This window comes from Seriola aureovittata, chromosome 8, assembly GCF_021018895.1.
Source record: "Seriola aureovittata isolate HTS-2021-v1 ecotype China chromosome 8, ASM2101889v1, whole genome shotgun sequence".
Taxonomy (NCBI): Eukaryota; Metazoa; Chordata; class Actinopteri; order Carangiformes; family Carangidae; genus Seriola; species Seriola aureovittata.
This window is the reverse complement of record NC_079371.1, coordinates 8,535,257-8,559,842: the sequence shown is the minus strand read 5'-3', so window position 1 is coordinate 8,559,842 and position 24,586 is coordinate 8,535,257. Positions and strand designations below refer to the sequence as shown.

Genomic DNA, 24,586 nt, shown 5'->3' with positions numbered 1-24,586 from the left:
AGTTGATACAGAGACAAAGCATTTGATACTGGATGAAGAAGTAAGAATGGAATAACACCAAACCACAAGTGTTTCACACATACACGCCGCTCAGCTTCACTCTCCATGAGTAATTCTATGTTTTGCTTCAGAGGGAAATTGGTGCACTTTGGCCATAATTGTTTCAAAACTGCTAGCTAATTATGACCTTTTGAAAACAAAGTGTACAGATTGAATGTGACATTTTGCTGTGCCTGCAGAACATAAACGCCCTCTTGCACTGGCTGTAGCCCAGTAAAACCTAATAATGAAAACAACCATGTCCTAACTCTTGCTTTAACTGAACTGGGAGGCTATTTTCACAGGTTTCTTCTCACTGACCTACAGAACAATATACTAAGAAGCTCACATTCAGTACTCTCATAGATTCTTTTTGGTATTGCTCATATTCCACAATATAATCTAATACACTTACATACATCATACCTGTTGCACTTTGACACTCTGTCTTGTTGTCTCTTTGTCTCTCACTCTTTGTTTTAATTGTTTTTTTCCCATCTCTCATCTAAAATATAAAAAGAATTGGTAAATCATAATCATAAATTTTGAGCATTCAACAGTAAATCTCTCTCCAGCAAAAGTGGAGACTAGCATAACAACATTTACATACAGTTACTAAGAAAATAAGGTATGGAAAATTAAAGGGTACTCAAATCCTGAAATGATTTTACAGTTCAAATATAAACCCTAAGGATATGTAATAGCCAAGATATCAGATTCATCTTCAAGATGAGAGTTTGCAGTGATAGTTAGAAGGTTTTGGAATATTAATAATCTGCCATTGACAGGGGCTGCTCTGCACAAGCTGAGTTATGATCACATTCTCTTCTAAAATAAACTGACATTTTCTCTTAGTCCCTCTACTTAAATGAACTTCAGGCTTCTGGTGATCAGTGTCTTTGAGGCAGAGAACTGCAGAGGTAAATGTTATAATAAAGATAACTTAGAGCAGGGGTTTGTCATTCATCTGACAGGTATATGTTCACCAATCAGTTGTGAGATTGCTCTGCCGTAATCAATGCATGTGAGTTGCAGAGCTATTGAATATATTATTGCCAGCATTATGTTATCTTTAAAATATATTTGTTGTTGCAGATTATCTGCATATAAACTGAATTTCTAAAAGACAGGGTTGTGATTACACTACTCATGTCTTTTGGAAAAGATACATTTTCTCTCCCTCTCTCTTTTTATCACACACACACACACACACACACACACACACACACACACAACACACACACACACACACACACACACACACACACACAGAGTGAGAGAAAGAGAGTGAATGGTCTTTACCAAAAACAGTTCCAGCCTACTGCCTGTCACAGTGCATGGATTTCAATGGAGCATATTCAACCATATTCCCACCATCTGTCATGATGATTTGAGAAGAAAAGCACGTTCTTACAACTATAGCTGCACTTAAAACATAAAACACTGTGTGAACACGTGTGTGTGTGTGTGTGTGTGTGTGTGTGTGTGTGTGTGTTCGTGTACGTCTGTTCCCTTGACATAATCCTCTGCTGCCATCTAGTGGAGAAATGAATTGTAATGAACCTCATTACAATTAAATGATTATAATTTTGCTGAAGACAGTTTGGTCAGTAATCTCAGGTATAGTTACTAATTAGCAGAGATTCAATGATTAGTGCTAATGTGCTAATAACACTAACGATGGCTGTTCTGTCCTGCTTAAGTGTCCCTGTAATCAGTGACAGTGAACCAGCACACGCAGTACCAGCACCCTGAAACTAAAGCAGCTAAATGGAGTTCAGCCATCACAATTGTAATAATTTCAGCAGTGATTTCCAGCATGTCTTCTGAAAAATGCAGCTGATATGAGTTTGAGGACTTGTAGCCACAATAACACAAACATAACAGTAATAACCTCCTTTTCCACTTCTGTAAATGCTTGCTGACAGAAGAAAAGTATCGGTAGGTTTTTAAGTAGGTTTACTGTATGAAACAGAAACTGCGTGCTGTTTGCTTGTCTCAGCAGCTCCTGAAGACTTCATCATAAGTTTGTGTATTAACTAAAGTTTTGCGAGCTTAAGAGTGTAGAAAATAAATGATAAACAAATGAACACATTATATCTCTTTTTTATCAGTACAAAATCCAAACTTGACTTTGGTTTTTTGGTGTTAGTTATTGAGCTTTAGAGGAGCTGGTTGGCAGATTTTTTTTTTTACCTTTGGACAGAGCCAGCCTCACTTTTTCCCCTGTTTCCAGCTTTTATGCTAAACTAAGCTAACAGTCTCCTGACCTTCATATTTAACAGACAGACATAAAAGCATACAATCACACCACATCTTTCACTGCTGCCCACTCAGTGACCTTTTTGAAGCTGTAATTTCTCACCGTTTTCTGTTTTTATAAAACCACATTGCACTAAAAAATTCTGTTGTTCCTCACTGACCTTATTAATAGTTTCAGCACTTGCACCTTTGTTTCTTTTCTTTGGTTTTTGAATCGGTTTCATATTTATTTCCAGGTTGCATTAAAAGGTCTTCAAGAGTCTCAGATTTGTACTTTAGAAATCTGAAGATAGCCTTTTTCCCAGCTGCTCAGACACTCTCTGAAACTCTGGAGAGTTTGGCCTGCCTTCTCCTGACACTGAAATAAAACAGTGGTTAAAGCCATAGGACTGGAACACAGCCATAGACAATACTCTGCTGTATTTCACAGTTAAGCCAAATCATCAGTGTGAGATGGTTGTATTAAATCACTGTTTAACTGATAAAAAGTTCAAGATGTCCTAAAATGTCCTTAAGTCCATTTCAGACAAACCACATACTGGAATTTAAATCATTAGATTGTTCCCAAAGCATTAACTGTAATTTTTTGAATTAGTTGTCTTTGATTCATGTTTAAACCTTGGCCGTCATCCAAGATATTTGTATTAAAATGTTTTTACAAAGTTTGATACATCATAGACATAATGCATTTTTCAACAATTTGGACCACTCTTTGATCAATGCTCTTGATTTTGTAAATGTAACATCATGTTCATCTGTCTTTTGCTGAGAAATCTGGGCCAAATGATTTTCTTGATTAGCCACTGTGATGTGGTCTTCCACATAATTATCACAAACTTAAAAAAAAACTCCTGGCATTTAAAAAAAATTTTAAATTTTTAGAAAGTACTTGTGCATTGTTCCCTGTGTATCCAGTGGGTTTAATTAGTTGGAAAGTCAATAAAAAATATTTTCTTTACATCACCCTTAATTAACAGACCCACAGTATCTCCACTGGCTATCAAACATGCACCTTGACTGTAAGTAACTGCCTTGAGTTCACTTTTTGACTAACACTGAATGTACAGTAAAGTACAGTTAGTTTCATATTCAGGCTGAGCAGGGTAAAGTGGCCCTCTCTCATGTTTAGTTAGGGAAGAGGTTGAAGAGGGAAGAGGTGTAACAAAGGTCCCCGGCTAGAATAGAACTGCTGGGAACTCCAGGGACAAATGATGTTAATGAAATAACAGTGTATATGTCTCATAGGCACATAGCTGAGTTTTGAATCTTTTTGCATACATACTCTGTTCAATATCATGCAACACACTATGTTTGACTTTGGCCTGGGTCTCCCAATCAGTCAGTCATTTAGTTCATTAATGCTTGACCAGACTAGAAAAAAACGTAATAGCTGAATCATTTTATTGGGAAGCAGCTGTAAAAGCTGGTAAGCACACACACCTGATCTATCAGAACTGCTGAGTTGCTTGATAATTGAGCTCATGACTATATGAGACACCACTTTCACATTATACACACTGACTCTGGTTCATAATATCAGTCAATATGAAAACATATGGATTAGTAGAGCTTTAAGCCACTCCTGTTATCAGAATTACACTGCAGGATGGTGACACTGGTGTGCTGTTCCTCTCATTACCAGGAGATGGCACTGCAGCTTTACCATGTGGAATAGAATAGAATAGAAAGCTTAATCTTTGTTCCTTAGCAAAATGAACATTGCTGGTACACATGAAACCTCCATATGATTCTTTAATATCAAAATATGATTTGGGTTGATAAGAAAATGTCTGAACAGTCTGAAGCTCTGATGAGAAAAGCCTTGCTTAAAGGTGCTGAAAAGCTTTGTGTGTGCCCTTTTTATACACATCTTACAGCAGGAAAAGAAAAGGTGTGAGTGATAAAATGAATGTCATCGTTAATGTAATTATTAACACCTGACACCAGTTTTTTGGTTTTTTTTTTTTGTGAATTATATATGAACAACAATTTTTATTTATGTGTATAGCTTACTTGTCAATGCATCAAGAACCAAATTTACTGTAGAGTGTTTGAGTGACATCTTAAAGGCATATTGCTGTAATATCGTCTAATTGCCATGAGGTGGCAGAGTTGGTTCATAATATTAGCTACTTAGAATAGAATAGAAAAAAGAAAAAATATATAATTTCCCATCTGTTCCTATACTACTACTACTGCCACAATAATAATAATAATAACAACAACAACAATAATAATGATAATAATAATAATAATAATAATAATAATAATAATAATAATAATAATGTATTATTATGAGTTAGGTATTTCAATGTATAATAATAATAATGATGGTAATAAATTATTATTATTATTATTATTATTATTGTTATTATAAATTGAAATACCTAACTCCCCTAGCTCAGGCGGGTGGTGGAGGACAGTTAACCCCACTGCATTATTTCTGTTAACTAACAAATGATTTAAGTGAATTTGTTTTAATTCCCCCCTCCTCACCAACCTAAACCGCTCCAAATTTGTCCAGCACGTTCCTGCCCTCTGATTGGTCCGCTCTCTGATTGGCCTGCTCTCTGATTGGCCGAAAGTTCGGCGCTGGGACAGTCCGTCGACGGAGTTTGTTTTCTCCCCTGCGGCTGAAGTTTGGACAGTGAACCGCTGCTGGAGGCAATGTGGATATAGTGTTCAGGTTGTCATTTTAACTGTCTGAAGAGTTACGTAGTTACGTACACTGAGGAGAAATGTAGATAAAGTTTTTGTTTCTCTCTCTTTTTCTTTTCCCGGTCGTGTGGCTGCTCTCCCTCAAGCGCTTTTACATGCGGACTGTCATTCAGAAATACTACAGCCTGCATTTTGAGTGTTCACGTGTTTGACTTAAGACTACATATCTTCGATTTTTTTTCACATAATCTCATATTTATCGCTCGGTAAGTTACAGCCAACTTTGTTTAGTTTGTCAAAGTCATTTACTACAAGCTGCCGTTTCGGTGACAGAGCGTCTCTTCAATTTTGTAAATTATTGTCGATTCACGGATTAAGTTATCGGAATCATTAAAGTCATTGGAGAGAGGTGAATACGTTTTTTTTTCGGGATAACGGCACTGTAAACGTGCAGGTAACCAGCGGGTAACAGACTGAGGACATCTCATCACTGCTGGGAATTTTACAGTAAGTCTGTCTTTATTAATTGGCAAAATACACTTTATTTACATGATACAACCACAACATCCTAATGTGCCTTCTGCACTTTATAGAGAGTCCACAGTGAACTTATATTTGTCTCTTTATCACGTCATCTGAATTACATTTCTCTTTCAGCTACTGAGTTTTATTTTACAATGATAACGTATTGAAGTTTTATTTTGTCTCAAACTTGTGTCATGTTCCTCTAATCTTCACTGGTATTAATCTACACAAGCTGTTACACAAGGAGAATTATTGATGTATGATGTTATAACACGTTACAGCACTCACAAGATTAACTTTAGAGTTATGAAGTGGCCACAACAATAGACAGCACATGAACAATATGGCATATTAAGGGATGCTAACGTGCTTTACTGAATGGATGACAAAGAACAGGCTTTATGATAATTGCCTCCAAGTTTGTTCCATTAATTATAAAGTATTGATTTTAAACAAGTGATATCTTAAAACAGGTTAGACCTGTAGTCTGGGATCATCCTAATGCAAACAATCAGAGGTTGCAGGCTTTAGACCGGTTTAAAGAGGCTTCTTTATTTTTTAATATTCAGCCACTTTCAGCAGCTTTATATGAAGTCTAATATTGGGAATTATGAAATAAAGATCTATCTATTGCCTGTTATCCTAGTAACATCAGTAAACTGCTTAAGTGCAGTAAAAATGTGACTAAACCTAGTGTAGGTTGAAAATCTCCTTTTGATCATCGCAAATCAATTATCCTATGCTTTAAAGTGTGTAGCAGGTTCTGGTGAACTGAGACACTGAGGTTGACGGGTCCTGATCAAAGATACAGCATGTGAAGTACTGAAATAAGATCTCATAAGGTTCAGGGGAGAATTTATGTGGCGGAAAGATTAAAACCACTGTAAGGAGAGACATACGGACAGGTGGACAGAATAAATCTGTAAGGAAAATAGTTTGATTTACAGAAAATCTCTGCTGCTGTTCAATAGAGTTTGAACAGATTTATAGTGGTGTCCATGCAGTGATACTTTGCTCTGCCTCCCGTGAATTTCTATTTAGCAGACACATTAGACCAAAAACAAGAGATTAACATTACACATTCTGGAAGTGAGTACTTAATGCTTTCAGCTCTAACTTGTCCTCTAAAGTTAAAGCTCATTGTTTTGTTTTTTTAAAAGATCCTCACAAAAGTTTTAAAACACAGGCACATATTTTATTATATGTCAAACTTTTTTCTCTTCTAAAATTCAAGGCAGGTTTTCACATACTCACCAGCTATCAGCCAGTTGGTAGTAAATTATATTGTAATTGCACTAGCAGCTATTTTGGCAGCAATTAATCAAAATCCCATCAGGTAGTGAATTAATAAATATGGCTGGTGGGTTTTTGGAATAAATTACACTCTGTGACCATGGACAATAAAGCTGTGATTTATATACAAAGATGTAATCTAAAACACTAAAATACACATTATCTCCTAAATACAGATGTCTCACTTGTTATCCTTTAATAAGCAACTTCATGTTTTTTTTGTTTTTTTTTTCTCTTTTACTTTTCATTCAGATCACAGAGGCTGAGCGTCCTTCTTCTTCGAAAATTAGAGCAAAATGGAGCTTCTCTGGGTCTGTCTGTTTCTGGAGATGGTCCTGATGTCCACTGCTGCCAGGGGTGAGTAACAGAAGCACTGATTTAACCAGGGAGTTGCAGCGTTATGGTCATTAGTACCGTCAGTAAAATACTGTAAATCACTGCAGCTGACAAACTAAAAAGTCTTCCAAAGATTCATTTGACATGGGGTAATTTTATCGTAGTGAAATTTTCTGTTGTTGGATCCTTGCTATGTTGCTGTCACATTGCTGCTCCAACTGCAGGAGTTTTTTTTTTTTTTTCCGCAGAGTACTGCGGTTATGAAACATGGTGGTTTCATTGCTGTGACTGTGTGTGACTGAAGAGACAGCAGTGTCATTAAAGCAAAAATCATGACAGGAGGACAATAGTTGTTGCGTGCCTTCCCCCCCTTCTCTTTTTTTGTCGTTTCTACCACTTTTTCTCTGCAACCACTTTAATTGTGTGCATTGAAAAACGTTGTGGCTCTTTGTTATCCTGTATTGGCTCATTTGCTCAGATTTTGGAATATCTGCAGGCACTCGTCCTTGGGTGAACTTATCATAACATATTATGAATGTTTTTGCCCTTGAGATAGTCTGTGAACTTTGACTGACTCATTATTCAGTTACTGTCAGGTGGCCTTGGGAGCCATTTTCGTAGTGTGGTTTTTTTTTACCCCCTGGTTATTTTTGCAAATATGCTACTGTGTTGGTTGTAGAGTAAAATTTAGTATTCCAGCTCAGAATTTAAAGTGAACAGCCCCACACAGAGCTCAGCGATTAGGGTCATCTACAGAGCACTACCCTCAGCATTCGACACACTAACTGGTAAACATAAAATCAAACAACAACAGCTACAGAAGCTGTACATAGATGAGAATGATCCCCAGCCTGCAGGCATTATGGGCAGACGGTCAAAGAGTTGGCGCCCATTCCCAAGATCACACCGATGATGAGTTTTCAGCGGGAACAAAGCTGCATTCAGCGAGGCGCGGCCGAGCCAGCGTGCAGACACGGGGCTGAAAGTAAACACAGGGTCATAGACCGCAAAGAGATGAGATTAGATTAGCCTATTAGGGATGTTTGCTGTGCAATGCCACAGCATCCCCCCCCCCCCCCCCCCCACCGCCTGCAGTCTGTCAATGGAACAAGGGCAGGCAGCAGAGAAGGACAGAAGGTGGGGGTAACGAAGGGAGCGTAGGGAGAATAGAAGAGAAAGAAAGTAAGAAAGAAAGATAAGGAGGGAAATTAGGGACACAGGACAAGGGAAGTCTGGAGTAATAATGGATGATGAAAGAGAAAGAAGATAAAGTAAGGAAAGGAAAAAAAGAACTAAGGAGATAGGAGAAGAAGAAAAATGGACAAGGAAAGGAAACATATTAAAGGAGGTGGTGTGAGAAAAAGGACAGCATAGTACGAAGAGGACAGAGGGAACAAAAAGCCATTGTGCACCTATTAGAAACTGAAGCGCTAATGTTTGTTTCCACATTTGCCTGTCGTAAGTAATATATAGCAGCAAGAGTAAGACTTGATTTTTAACAGCAGTCAGAAATAGACAGTGGATAGCAACCCAAATATTTATTTTTGGTATTGCATGTCTAATGAAGACTGTGAAGAGGCAGTAGAAAGACATGTCTACAGTATGGTGTGCGTGTGTTAAGAGCAGGATGCTTGGTTTAGGTGGTCTTGTCTGAGGTTCATACCATGTAATTGTGAACTTGTGGTTTTGAGTAATGCAGCCTGACATCTGCACTCTGTCTGAATCTCATCTGCAGCATTCTTTGGTTACAGTATGATATTGAACAGAGGAATTATCTGAAAAATGGAATACCAGAAAGTGTCATTTTCAACAGATTTTTATAAACCAGAAACTTGCAAACAGTTTCAACCCAATTCAACGCCATTTACATGCAATTTTTTTCCAAAGTCTTTCAAACACCAGCATTTTTCCCATAAAACAATCCAAGTCAGAGCAATATCAGCTGCCAAGATCAAGCAAAAATAAATCACTTCTTGACCGATACAGTCCAACTTGCTTGCAAGTATATTATTGCCAGTGTCACTTGATTTCCCCTGAGATTCTTCTCAGGCAGAGATAACATCCTCATCAACTCTCACCAAACAATTGCAGGTTACCCGTGGCTTAGCACTGTGTGCAAAAAGACACAAATTGCATTGATATTTTTCTGAAAAGCTTGTGCTTTTCTGATGGGCCATACTAGCAACATCACAGTGGAACAGTATAGTGATCTATAGTGGTCAACCTTTGGTCACTGAGCAGCTTTGCTATAGAAGTAAGTTAAGAGGTACAAACAACACGTCTGCAGTAACCCACTATAGCTGAAATGCATAATCCCCTAAAAGTAGTAGTAAAAGTATCAGAAGGACTGAAAAAAGAGCATAACTCAAACTCTTTACTCTAAAGATCCACAGAAAATGGCTTCAAGGAAGGTGGGACAAGCTGGATAACTGCCTGAACCCTTTCAGCAGGGTGTGGGCCAAGTGTTGCAGCACGGAAAGGAAAAACTTTAATTGTAATTTAATGAATCGAATCTGAGGCAGATTATGTATTTAATATATATAAGACTGGAAGTTCAACCAGTCACTGGATCGCTCACTGCAATCATTCAACTAGTGGCAGCAATGTTGCCAAGTTAAAAAAAATGTATATCTATTTGGTATATTGCTGTAAATGGGTAATGACAAGTAAGACAAATATGATTGACACATGATTCTATTAAGCAGTTGACAGATTTGATAAGATAATGATTGTAAAGAAACTTGCTCTCACTGGCTGGTTTGTTGCATTCTCCACTGCGCTCTAAGAAATGACACAGAGAAACATTTTTATAAGTGACTTGGTCGTAACTGAGATAAATATGCACTTTGGAGGTTGGTTGCTCAGGGCAACTGCATAAACAATGAACAATAAAAGTTCAATTTCATCAGACACACCAGGACATTAAGAATTGTCTGCCTCGGCAGTCCCTTTTCCATGCAACATTCAGTTGCAGTGGATGTAAGGCAGCAATTGTATAAAACGGGGAAGTTATGTCAACAGCGCCTTCATGAGTGCTCTAAAATGATGGTTTTCTTCAATGAAATGGCAGCAGCACAGCACATGAATTAATAGACACCAAGAAAGGCCGGACAGTTTTAAGGATTGTTACTGGAAGTTACTTTTCCCTCGATGTCCTTGGACTTGAACATCAGGTGGCACTGAAGTCTGTTTTCCACTGTTAGTGCTGATTTGTGATTGGAAGCAGGGACACTGGAATGGCTGGACGGCTGTATCGCACAGAGATGAAGAGAAAAGTAAGGAGATGGACATAGAGAGTGGAAGAGGAAGAGATACAGATGAGAGTAAAAGGGGTAGCCATAGAGAAAGAACGGGGCAGAGACAGACAGAGAAAGAGAGACACACAGAGATAAGACCAGAGATACAGACACAAGCAGCTAAAGATGCAACATTTATGCCTTTATTACAGCAGATATCACATAAACTCCAGAGTCTTACACAACCGCACTGTTTGTACTGGCGTCTGGGCTGTGTGTGTGTGTGTGTGTGTGTGTGTGTGTGTGTGTGTGGTTGAGCATGAGACTGAGCAGCTGAGAGATTAGCATTCTCCCCTATTGGTTGAGCAGCATTGAGCCTGAATACCCGGGTCAAAGACCTGTAGTTGGCCGGTGCATTCTGGGCTACCTGCTGCTCTGGAGAGAGTTAGGTTCAAGTGTGTAGAATTTCATTCTGTTCCACTCTAACATACTTTTTACACTGTCAAAGGAACAGTTTGATGTTGTCCGTATGCATGAGGGTGGGATGGATCTTTTCATCTAAATCTCAGCAATTGCTCCTGGATACTGCAGTCCTGTGTTCATTTCATTGTGTAGTGGTGGATTTTTACTCTTTGACAAATGTAGATGATGTAATATTAAGTTGAAATCTTTCCACTGCAGCTGCATGTACATTTTCCAGTTATTATAATAATGAATATCAAAATTTGGTCACATCCCAGCAGAATGCAAAAGTAACAGCTTCCTTCTTGACTATTTTCTACCAGAATTCAACAACCTCACAGGGAAAGTTATTTTGAAGAGCAGATTTTGCATTTAGAGAAAGTATATCAGAAATGATATTGAGAGTCAGGTGGAGGTGAGGAACAGTACACCCAAAAAAAAACACTTTGAATGCACTGAACAGATCAAGCATTTGTTTATTGCTTCATATGTGCATGGCTGTGTTTGAGCATGCATCTGCACATACACAAGCATTAAATGTGCATGTGATGTGAAATGCCGCGTGTATGTCAGATGGTTATCAGCATGTCGGATGATATTTACATAAACCAGCTGTGAAACGTTGAACAGTAAAACGACTTGGGCAGGGCGGAGAGGATGATAATAATGAGATTATTAAAGTTACTGCAGCAGAAATTTAAAATTTTTATCTTATATCTGTGATGTTGTGTGTTGAAAGGACCTACAGCATGTTCACATCTTTCTCTCCTGCCTCTTGTCTACCCACTGTCATTGGAAGTAGATCGAAAAAAAGAAAGGATATACCCAGAAATGAGATGATGAGTGTGGGTTGTGTACAAGGTTTCCTGATGCACTGTTCTGTCTAAACAATTTAATGTTTTCCGGGTGATTGTGCTCCATGGACCACCCATTATCTCAAGGAAGGGAGAGGAAGAGAGACAGAGATGAGAGGGTTCATTTGTTGCCTCGCTAAGTGTAAAGAGCCACAAACATTAAAAATGCATCTTCGTTGCATTGAAGCTGCCAAAACAGTGATGCACATGGAGGCGAAGGCAGCATTGTCACTGCAGACAAAAACAGAGAGACAGTGTGGAGTGTAAACACCCCCCAACACAGATGCTGGAAATGTATACAACAAGAAGACACTACCCATAAATATGACTTAACACATGTAGGCACACACACAGATTTACACACATAACTTTACTCCTGTCCCACACACTCATTACTGTGGGAATGTAATTAGCATCCCAATACTAACAATGATATGTAAAAGAGAATTGTGGTTATGTAAAGAGGACAATAGATAAATAGTAGAGTTGGAAACTTTTCAGAGAAGTAAAAGATCGCTACATAGCAAACAGACAGATAAGAATATGACTACAACTAAACCATCAGTTCGCTTATGTACTGATTATTCTGTTGATTAATCACTTGGTTTATAAAATATCAGCAAATTCCAGTCACAAGCTCCAAGAATCCACAGTGATGTATTCAAATGTCCAACCGGTCCGAAGTCCTGAGATATTTAGTTTACTATCATGGCAAAAGAGTAAAACCACCAATATTTACATTTGAGAAGCTGGAACCGGGAAAAACTGTTTCTTAGATGATTTATCAAACTAATTGTTTCAGATTGATTTTCTGGCAGTCAATTATGCGACTAACAGTTGCCGCTCTAGCCTCAACTTTTCTGTGTCTGTCGCACTCCTGGATGCAGTTTTATACTGAGATGGTAGTGTGAGACATCCGTAGATATATATCAAGCAAAGGAAATATGTATTTTTACCTGAGTGCGCCACTCATGGGCTTTGTGAAAAGTATGTTTTAACAAACATTTTCTGGTTTAGTTGAATTGTGAGATAATGTGTTGCTTTTCTCTACTGTGTATAATTGTAAACTGAATACCTTTGAGTTTTGGACTGTTGGTTGGACACAAGTAATTTGAAGATGTCAGTGTGGAAAGCCCTGGCCTTGGTTATACTAGCAAATAGCACTGTCACCCAATAAATGACTAATTAAATTAAAAAGGGGTTTTTGATGCATCATGTCAATTCTAGTTTTAAACTGCCTCCATATTGTTGTGTGTTGTCCCACACATGGTGTTCTTAAGGGAAGTAACATTGATTAACCATGTTACTACACCAATAATAGTAGTACTAAAACATATTTTGGTTGTAGTGGTGGTGGTCTCTGTGTGTGAAGAATAGAGAAGGGAGATGGACGAGGAGGAGAGCGTCTTGATTCCTCAAAGAGTAAACAACCGCATACCACAGACAGATGCTTCAAACAGATGCCTCATTGTAAACAGACACACTCATAGATTCACATCAATAAATCTCCTCCACACTGCTGCTGTTGTTTAAGCATGCTATGCGTCCTAAGTCACAGCTAACTATCGTAAATACCATTTGACATGCTGATAAGCGTTATATGGCCTGCTGGTGGAGGTGGTGGTCATCTGGCTGCCAGCCTCAGTGTTTGCAGTAGGATCTGGATCAAGGCTTCCATTACCAGGTGGATCTTCATCATCATTTTTACACTTTCCACAGAAAAGTGACTTTTCTATGGTTTCCTATGTTTTTTCTGCCTGTTAAATAGAAGAGGCTGTAGATGACCCATGAAGTCATTTTAGTCTTATCCCAAAATTTAGAAAGCATTTTAGGTGCCCCCACTAAAGTTTATTAATCTTTATTTGCTAGTGATAGAAACTTTAAATGCATGTGTGTGTTTGCTGATTACGTGGTGATTAGCAGACAAAGGGAAGCTTCAAAAGGCATAAATGACTCTCTTAGTTCCTCTTGTTAAATCCTAATGTCAGGGCCAAATGTTGGCTTGCTGGCTATTTGGACAAGACGAGCTGTGGCTGGCAAAAAAGTCCAAATGCCAGCGAGTGTAATTCATCACTTTTCCAAACAGACATTTTTTGTTCTTCCATTTTAAGTTTTACTGGAAGTTTAGAAGAGATGCCTGTAGACACGGGATAGCTTGTATGAAGCTCGTCCATACAGTCTAGCGTAAGATTCCCCACACTGTTTTACTTTCCCGGGTCTCCAGCATGTATTTTTATGTTGTGTTAAAAATAATTTTAAAACATAACATGACATAATCATTGTCTGTATTTTGTGCTCTGTAATATTTAACCAGGATTGACATGAGCTCATTTGCAGGGAACTGACTGGAGACATTAAGGGCTGGCCCCCACACCCCACTTTTGCAACCTCTGTTGTTTTACAGGGCCTGTTAATGTTAAAGGCTATTAGCCCACATTTAGATAAAGTCAATGTTTGCTTTGACATTGCTAATGGTTGGGTAGTAATGGGGTTGTCTGGACGTTCTCTGTGGGGGTTGATGGTGTGTCGCAGTGATGTGAAGACATGATGTGTGTTTGTGGAGAGGGGGCAGCAGAAAGAAACAGGAGAAGATAAGATAGTAGAAGAAGGCTTTGTGGAGAGAAATTGTGACGGACAAAGAAAGAAAGGCTTAAGTGCAACGATTTAAAACCCTATAATATACAGTTTTCTCCTTCTCCAGAAGTAGACTGGAAAAAATCATCTTATGCCACCCTGTCTGGCAGTATCACATATTCTCTATCAGCCTGGTCCAACTCTTCATTTCGAGCTATGTGATGTTTACAGTGAGTGAAATATTCAACTCAAGACTTTAAATGGCAACACTCTTGATGTTTTTTATTCATATTCCTCTCAGATTCAGCCTGACATAATTGGTATGTCTGAACATTTTGGGACCTCCGCTAGAATAAATAAAGTTTTATATGTTTGAACGATGTTGGGCTACACAGTATGAGTCTGGTGCTAAAGGCATGAAGTCTAAACATAGAGACAATTTGATAAAAAAGGAAGATTAATCAGAGCCAGAATAAGGGAAACAGTTGTCAGAACAGGACTGCAAACACAGCATATATGCATACATACATACATAGACAAAGTACAGTATATACGGAGACTGTGAGTGCATGAGCGCATAATTGCAGGGGTATACTTAAGTTACTGTCAGCCAGAGGGTAGAAAGGTATGATGGGAGCAGAGGAGAAACATCTGAGATTCCTCTTTTAAAGATGTAAATATTTCTTATTCATCCATTTCTCATTTCTTTCTTCCGAATGTCTAGCATCCCTCCACACCAGCACACACAACATGTCTGTGTGTGTTGTCTCTCATGCTTTCTTGTCATTTTGTAGTACACAAAATATTTTTCCTCTAGTTGTAGAATTGTTGCATTTTAGCTAAGATGGGACATCTGGCATTGCAGTCGTATTTGTAGACATCTGTTGTCTCAGGTAATTGAGATGCTTTTTTGAATAGGACCGTATACGTATGTTCTTTCTTTTACTCTTTCTTTCCCAGCTTCTGTGTCTCTTTTACACAGTGCAGTATTGTGTGGGTCGTGGCGCCACAGTGCTGTATTGTGGTCTCAGTGGGGTTGGGGTATGTTTGGTCAGCGCTACAGCACTGCAGGTCAAAGGGCAGCCAGTGGATCAGGGAGGGCTCAGGGACAGTGTGTGTGTGGTGTGTGTGTGTGTGTGTGTGTGTGTGTGTGTGTGTGTGTGTGTGTGTTTGTGTGTGTAAGGTAGGGTCAGAGAAAGCACATGCCAGCACCAGAGGAGACTGCAATAACACACCAGGAACCCCACAGGACAACACACACTCTGCTTTCACTCCTTTATCTCCCCTCAGGCTCTCACTCTGTGTCAGTTCAATAACTTGATTTGCACGTATGTCAGAAACAGTTTTACCACACAAAAACTGATTAATTCAAACTATTATTAGAGATTTTGACTTTATTGGCTCTATTATAGTGTTTCCAGACAGATTTTGCTCAGACATTAGAGGTTACCTTAATCTGCCTGGTCAGATTTCTAAATAAAGAACACACACACAAAACAGTGTGTGTAAAAAATACACATTTCCCCCTTAAGCTGGGTGGTTTCTAACCAAGCAGATAGATTGGTTCCCTTTACCAAATATTGAAAATTTACGCAAAAACTAGGAACATGTCTTTCCAGAAACATTCTTTCAGGTTACTTAATCAAAAGACTTTGCAGTCAGTGGTTCTCATCAGGAGCTATTTTCTTTTAAAGGTAATGGTAAAACTGTCTACAGGGAGGTCTGTATGAGTGTCAGTCACCTATTTGTCTGTACCCCACTGCCTCTACATCTCACCCTCTGTCTGATCTGTCTGTTCTCTTTGTCACTCTCTATCTCGCTCTCTGACATTTTAATTCCTCTGCCACTTTCTTTGTCTCTGCTGGTTTCTCTCTCTCTCTTGTCTACCCTTCAACCAGACCCTTCCCATCTCCTTTTTAACCCCCACCTACCACACACACACACACACACACACACACACACACACACACACACACACACGCATACATGCACACACACACACACATACACACAGTCTCCAGCTGTTATTCCTGATGGCGTTACAAATGAGATGTTGAAAGGTGATCGCAGGGACAGGAGACACAGACCCTTGTTTTCTTTGGGCTTCAGCCTGTCAGATTGGGTCTGGTGGGGGAGGGCGGAGGGGTGATGCAGCACTCAGGGCAGCTGTGTGTTTTTGTGTGTGTGTGTGTGTGTGTGTGTTAATGACTGTGATAGGCAGAATGACAGAAACACAAGACTACCTTAAACCCCAAAATACCGCCAATGTGATTGACATGTTATGGACAGCGAGCCACACTCTCTTCTTGTTGGTTGTTTATTAGACATTCAGATGACCTTCAACCCCAGGAAGTGGAGGCTGATCAGGGGCAGGATGTTAAGGCAGACAGCTTTAGGCATTACTTTTGTAAGCTGTTGCTGTAGCTTTTACCTATGACATAATTTGCTTGTTCTGTTGAGCTCTTATATATCTTTATTTAAACATACATACATTTTTCTTGAAAAAAACAAATACAAGCTTTACCTGATCTCATGAATACATATCATGACCATATACAAGTTTTGCATATATAAGTTTACATTATTAGATTTACAATACGGGATTCACAAGGTATATTCCAAGATTTTCACAATATCATGTCTCTTTCCTGTTTTTTCCACAATCTGTTTTTTTCTACTAAAGCAGGAAATGCACTAAAAATCTGAGACTTTATTTAGATGATCACAGTGGGTGAAGAAACTGTTTTGACCTGGTTTCCCTTGTTGTGGCATCTCTTGCATGAAGGCTAAAAACACTGAAACTAAAACATGGCACAAAGTTGAAAACCACCACACATGAGGAGAGTCAAACTCGCTCGTCCTTTTCCCCAGTGCCAGCTGTCAATGTGGAATCCATACTGCAGCGGGAATGTGAGAGGAGTGTGAGAGACGTGGGGGTGGGTTCAGCAAGATGGGAACTTTGGTGGGGACATACACACTGGTGGGGACAAAGAAATACATTTTTATCATCTGGTATTTACTGAATATTTATTTTCATGATCAAAATTAGTACGATATCAGTTCAAAATGTCAAAGATTTGCATTAACTTTGAAGCTATTTGACCTCTGATTGAGTATACTGCCGCCTTTTAATCTGTCTTTATAGTTTGTTTATTTACATTTACATGAAGTGAATTTCACTTGAAGTACTGTGAATCTGGTTTTACATTTGTGTCTTGGCTTTCAATTTGTAGATTTTTCTCTGTAAAAGCAGTAAGTTTTGATTAAAGTTGTAGGTTGATTCAAATCCACTATATCTGGACCTTGTGCACTTGGCTTTAAATCTTAGAAACTGGACTTTGCAGATAGTGAATTTGGCCTTAAATGTAGTGAACCTAGTTTTGAAATAAGTTACCTCACCCTTAAAAAAGCTTTTTTTGTGGTTTTGTACATCTATTGCTGGTCTGTCCATCCTGGGAAGAAGGATCCCTTCTGTGTTGCTCTTTCTGAGGTATCTTCCTTCTTTGCCCTTTAAAGGGTTTGTTTTGGGAGTACTTACTCATCCGAATCAACAGTCTGAGGACAGAGTGCTGTATGCTGTACAGACTGTAAAGCACTTCTGTGAGTTTAGGCGATATGGATAACATTGACTTGACTTTGAAATTCCTTTTAATGTGAAAAAATGTCTACAATGAGCTACAGTTCTACAGTAAACCACCAGTTCATATCCCTGAGACTGAGACAGCGTGTACTGACACAATGTGGTACAAGTATTTCAGGACTTTACATGCAGCCAAAGTAGACAGTGCGTCCTGTGTTGATTATTGTTAATAATTTGAAAAACAGCAGGGAATGGCATGACTGGCATTTCTTGCATTTTTCCCAAAGTAACAGGCAAAACATTGAACAGATCTGTAAAAAATTACAAAAACAATTACAAACCAGATATTGGTTACAGCTGCAGTGAAATAACCCAGGACATTAATCCCCTGCCAGAAACCGCACAGTGCTGACGTCTCGCTGAAAGGCCTGCAGACCAGTTAGCTGTGTTAATTATTTCCCACTACATGGCCCTTCATCACACTGGTCAGCTCAGCGTACGTATTATCCGGAGGTAATCCCTCTGTTGTGCTGGCACCATTATCACACCGGGACACAACAGGCCTATTCTTCCACATGTAATTAACAAAGGTACTTATGGGCTGCTTTCGGGGATTTAACTGTTATGTTGGCGGAGCTTTAGGGGCGTCAGTGGGACATTGTGGAAAAGGGAGAAGGTGGGGGAAAGGAAAGCTCTCAGATCAGTGGTGGAGTGGAGGTTTAGGACTGTAGGTGTGCAGCTTTAACCACATTGGGTTACATGTGGTAAATTTTAGTTGAGAGAGAAAAAAAGGTTGGTTTACTCTGGCAACTGTATGTAGCTCGCAGTGGTAGAAAGTAACACTTAAGTTCTTAAGTTTTGTACTTAATTACAACTCTGAAGTTCAGAAGTGTATGTGAGTATTACCACCATTAGCGTTACTGTCCAGGGAAATCCATGTATCTCCAAAATGTCAACATATCAGGAGTTTAAGTATTCAGCTTTGTAACTGCATTTTTCAGATAATCCAGTGGGTTTATAAAAATATAAGTTGTCAATTCTGTTTTCAGCTTCTCAAATGTGAATATTTCCTGGTTCTGGTGGTCTTCTGTGGCAGTAAACCCAATATATTTGGGTTTCTTTACTATCTACTGGACAAATCAAGACATTAGAATGTGTTTCCTTGAGCTTTAGGAAATTGGGATGGACATTTTTGACAATTTGCTGACATTTTATTGACCAAGCAACAAATCGATTAATCGAGAAAAATAATGAACAGAATACTCGGTAATAAAACTAATATTTCGTTGCGGCATTAATACCAATAAAACCCTGTTAAACCTCCTGTTCTGCAGGAGTACTTTGACTTGTGATACTTTAAGCCCCTACATGCCCATGGCTCACCTGCGCAGGTGTTTTCACTTGATGTGATTAGACCTCTATTCAGGACTGTGTGAGCAAACACAGACTGAACACGTTTGGCATCGCCCACAGTCTCCTGTTTGTTTTGTTGTCATTTTAGTTTGGGACAATTAACACCTGTGTGAGTATGCAAGAAATACAACTTTGAATGAGTACTATTACAATGCTGTATTACCACTGCTTCTCCTACTGTTGCTTGTACATGAAACTTTTACTCAGGATCTTAATGGATCTAAATACTTTTCCACCACTTGTTAGCTAGAGCAATTTAAATCATATGCTACTGGTTTAGGCAGATAGAAAAAAGGATTGTAATGTCATGGGTTCTGTGTTGGTTTTATTTTGTTTGTTTTTTTCTCGTTCCCCCCTGTAATTATGACATGCACGCTCACATATATATATGCAGAATGATGAGAGGAAAACAAGAACAAGAGATGAGGAAAACATGAGGGAGGCAGACCCAGCAGAGATTAGTCCATACTGACAGCTACAAGTGACATGATGACTGATTCATTTCAGGCAGAATTAAGGAATTGTCTGTGTGTGTGTTTGTTTCAATCAACACTTCTCAGGCTCTGTTCCTGACTTGCTCTGTGCATCATGGGAAATACTGTATGTATCAGGACACACACACATATTTAGTTTTGTGAAAGGAATGATTCGAACGGTGAATATTTTTGCTTCTTACCGTGATGAATGGGGAGCAGGACAATTTCTTATCTGTGTGTAAATCCTCATGCATGATATTAAAGCCATCACTCATACATTTCAGTGCTCCAGTAGGGCCATAAAAAGATTTGATAACAGGGAAATCTGTTAAATTCAACTTGTAAAATCCTCATGTTAGTACAGCTTATCACATGTTGTCAAGTGTGGTTTATAGATGCAACCCCTCAGCTTTCATTCTTCAAACGTGATCACAGGGGAGCAAGTTCTACTGTAAATGTAAATCTCAATCGTCATAGCCTGTCATGGCCCCCACCCTCACCTACCCTCACTTGCCATAAACACTGCTTAGACTCTTGTGATGTATATGCTGTAAATGTACAGGTTCAGTCCCTTGTTAGCTGGGAGGTGTATGTATTTTAAAGGTTAAAGGTTACAGATTTCAGGTTTGTGTGAGACATCAGTAGGACTGTTGAATCTTCATTTTCTATTTTTCTCCCCCTCTTTTATGGTTTTGAGAGACATTTGAATGTCAGTCAAAAAAAAAGAGGTAAGGTTAAGCACAAGCGGTCTCATACACACACACACACACACACACACACACACACACACACACACACACACACACACACACACACCCCTAATCCCCTCTCTCTCACACACACAGTAGGTTAAGATGAGACAGTGACCTGAGCTGAACAAATGGACTTAGTTACGGCTGAGGATTGGTGTGGAATGTGGGGGGGGCGTGTGTGTGTGTGTGTGTGTGTGTGTGTGTGTGTGTGTGTGTGTGTGTGTGTGTGTGTGTTGTGTGTGTGTGTGTGTGTGTGTGTGTGTGCGCGCGTGTGTGTGTGTGCGCATGTGTGTGTGCGTGTGTGTGCGTGTGTTATGTGCATGCTTGGAATGTCTAACTCCCCACCCAATGAACCAGAAAACACACAGGTGGAGGAGCAGGAGGAAATTTGAGGGAGAAAAGGAGGAAATACATGAGGAAGAAGGAGGGTGAGGAAAGACGGAAGACTGGATTGTGTAGCTTGAGTGTGTAGCATGTCCTTAGGTTCTGTTTTTATTCTTTTGAAATTAAGTCCTTATTTCTTCCTGCTTGTGTTAGTTATAATTATTTTGTCAAATTCTTTTATCGTCTTTTTTTCTAACTATGAGGCACTTTGTGTTGGTCTATAAAATATTCACATAATGTCGAGACAAAAGTGTACCTGTTACTGTTACCAAGGATGTACTCTGTAAAAAACAACAGGTTAAACCTCTATTATTGACGAGATTAAAAACTAGAGAGATAGAAGCCATGTTTATTTAACTGATGACACAATAAGTATTGATTTGGTGAGATGCAGGTCAAAATATGCCATATTTCTGGCTTGAAACTTGGACAAAATTTGGCTAAAAAGTAAAGTACATCTAGATTACATAAAACCACCTTTGAACAAAATGGGTCTTAACCTCACACTGAAATGTAGTCATTGAAAAGCTGTTGGAACAATTGCTTTAGCTTAACTGAAACACTCAAAGTAACCGACGCCCTGAAAAAAATCAAATAATCAATAATGAAATAATGAAATCAGATGTAATAAAACACACATAAGTCTCTGTGCATGATGTTTTGGCCTTCCTAATTAACTAAAGCCCATTTATATTTTATCTGCAGTTATTTAACTGCCAGGAAGTCAACTACATCTATTCAGGTGCTTATAAAATCAGTCTGTCTCTCTCGTCTCCTTGTGTTATGTCAATATGAACGACTCGCTCACAGCAAATATTCACCTCTTTATCACTAAAGGGCACCACAGCAGGTGGTGGTACTGTGACTGTGTGTGAGTGTGTGTCTGTGTCCTAAACTAGCCACTACTATATTAACCTACTTCATTAACAGCAGGTAATATACACTGTCGTTATGAATTACATGCTCAGTTGTTCCTTTTGGCCACTAGTGCTAATGCATTTAACAATATCATTAAATGATCGGTTTTTAAAAGACATCAAGAAAAGCTTTATATGCATCATGTCCCAGTCTGTGATCACCACACAAACACCATGGAGAGAGACCATGAAGGTCACCGGTCTGATAGGTAGACATCGCACAGGGCTGCAAGTCCCTTCATGACAATTTTTTTAATTAATTTACAAAAGAATTTTGCCGCTTATATTATGATAAAACTTTGAATATCTCTTTTTTTCGAAAGGAGTTGAAATAGTGGTCTACTTTTGTGTAATCCGACAGTCCACTGTTGTTGAGGTAGGACTGTGTGTGTGTGTGTGTGTGTGTGTGTGTGTGTGTGTGTGTGTGTGTGTGTGTGTGTGTGTGTGTGTGTGTGTGTGTGTGTGTGTGTGTGTGTGTGTGTGTGTTTTCACTGCTGTTAATGAGTAACAGTGTCTGCCTCCAGAATACTGATAAAAGTTAGGTCGAGGACACCGGTTTGCTTCTCACACACACACACACACACACACACACACATACATACATTCATTCATACACACATTCAAGAGTGTGAACTATTTATCTTGCACCAACTGTCTTACCTTATCTATAAGGCGCAATGCTCTCTGCAAACACACACACAATATATTTACCATACAAGATGCAGATAATGATTTATGATGGGCATTTTGTTGAGGTCAGTATACTACAGTTAAATGTAAATGTCGTGTCGTGTCCACTGCTGGTGACTATAACCTGACAGTGACTGAATACTGAAGTAAATTGACCCCGACCCCGGACTCCCCCAGACATGTAACAACACCTGCTGTGAGTCTTTCCAGCTTGTGTTAGAAGTCACTGGTGAAGGTTGGCTAGAGTGAAAGGGTGAAGCTATTTACCCATGTCTAAATTCTCTCTGTGTGTAAAAATGTTGCTCTTTCACTCATGTGTCCTTGTAAGTATTTAACAGTTTGACCTTTAATGCAAAACTTGAATCTGCTCTCCCAGACAGAATCAGACATGTCCTTCACCAGTTTCCTGGTGTAATTTGTCTTAAGATAAGAGAAGATATTCTCTATCGTCCCTGAGGGCAATAGTGCTACACACAGCTGCAGTCACCTTATATACAATATGCAGCCGACAGAACAGTACAGTATCACATCAAAGACGTATATAAAATACAAAAAGCAAGAAATAGCTGAGTTTCGCATTTCTTTTATACCGTTCTCCGATTCTCTGTCGCACTAAAGCGCCTTAAAATTTGCTGTCTGAAACCTGCAAAGTTCTTCATTTTTGACTGGCAGTTTATGAATGGATGTTACATTTATTGAAAAAAAAAATAAAAGAAGCCGGTACGCTTTGTACTGTTATCTGTTATACTTCTTGGTAAGTGGCTCAGGATCAGGATGTCTGCTCCCTGTCTGTCTCAGGTCTTATTTTGCCTTAAAATGTAACCCAGTCTCCAGCCTCCATACAGACCAAGCAGGAATGATGTACATACACATGCACACACACACATACACACACACACACACACACACACACACACACACACACACATTTATACAAATACACACACTGAACTGGAATAGTACTTAAGGCCTTTGACCTACTTTCAGCCCCAGCTGGCCTCCTTGCCCCATGTATTCAGTCTTTTTCATGCTCACCTTTCCATTCTCCATTCACTTTTTCTCCACCTTTTTTTGCCCTGTTGCTTTAGGATCTATAAGGTTATTGTCTAAATTTCCCTGGATGCTTTAATCCCATATCCCTTATTTTTTCCAAACATGTCCACAGAAGCTTGCAAAAGCAATTCCCTCTTCAGTCAAAAAAACATAGTAATCAGGCAGTCTCTTTATTTCTATACATACGTACCATATGCTGTATGGTTCAGCGAGTTGAGACACAAAAAGTGTAGAAATAACTTGATCCATAATATAAAGCAAACCTCATCAGGTCACATGGATGCTTTGGAGACACTGTCAGCACGGGAGACAGGTGTGGCATTTTAACATGCTCACTGTCAAACAGTGTAAAATCTAATTTCCCCTCTGTCTCTGTTCATGAAAGAAAGCAGTAACATATTGTGCCTTCGTTCATGTGTAACCAGCAGATCAGTTTTAAACAAGTCATAACTGCCAGATGTTAATGGACCGTTGAGGATGTTTGTAGCACTGTCAATCTGTTTTTCCTTTTTTCTTTTTGTCTCACAAGTTGTAAGTGTAATACAAGGTTATAGAAAACAAAGTACATACAGTATGTTTTTATTTGAGGTAGTATTAGAATATCAGTTCCTTATCCAGCCTGCAGTTTACCTTTAAATCCTCAAATGTTAACAGGTAGTTGTTTTTGTGGGTTAATTCCTTCTCTTTAAACCTTCTTGACTCCATTCCTGAACTGTCTGCCAAGGTGTGTGTGTGTGTGTGTGTGTGTGTGTGTGTGTGTGTGTGTGTGTGTGTGTGTGTCTTTCTAATATCTTTCACGCATGAAATTAGTTTTTCTTTCCTTACTGTACTTTCATCACTTTCCTTAATCTGCTTTTATATAATGGCCCCAAATTGTTTCTATACTCACACAAGTGCATACTGTGCATGATGTGGTTTTTGTAAAGCCTTTTATAAGCTTTAAAAGAATGTTCTAGGTTCAAGCCGCCCTCAGGTTCTTGGTGGTTTGTAGAACTTTATGTTCTCTGTCTCAGTTTCCTCAAAAGCCTCATTTCCATTTTCCACTGTTAGAGTTTTCTCTGTCTTTCTTTTAAGAAATTAAA

At 39.0% G+C, this 24,586-nt stretch overlaps 1 protein-coding gene across 1 annotated transcript in view; it reads left to right on the top strand.

The window, feature by feature from the left end:
• Nucleotides 1–4,931: 4,931 nt before the first annotated feature.
• fgfrl1a (fibroblast growth factor receptor like 1a) overlaps nt 4,932–24,586 on the top strand; it is a 79,475-nt gene continuing 59,820 nt past the window's right edge. The window contains exons 1-2 of the mRNA XM_056382892.1: nt 4,932–5,466; nt 7,030–7,134. Coding sequence (XP_056238867.1) covers nt 7,074–7,134 — 61 coding nt within the window. The 5' untranslated portion in view covers nt 4,932–5,466; nt 7,030–7,073. The remainder of the gene's footprint in view (nt 5,467–7,029; nt 7,135–24,586) is intronic.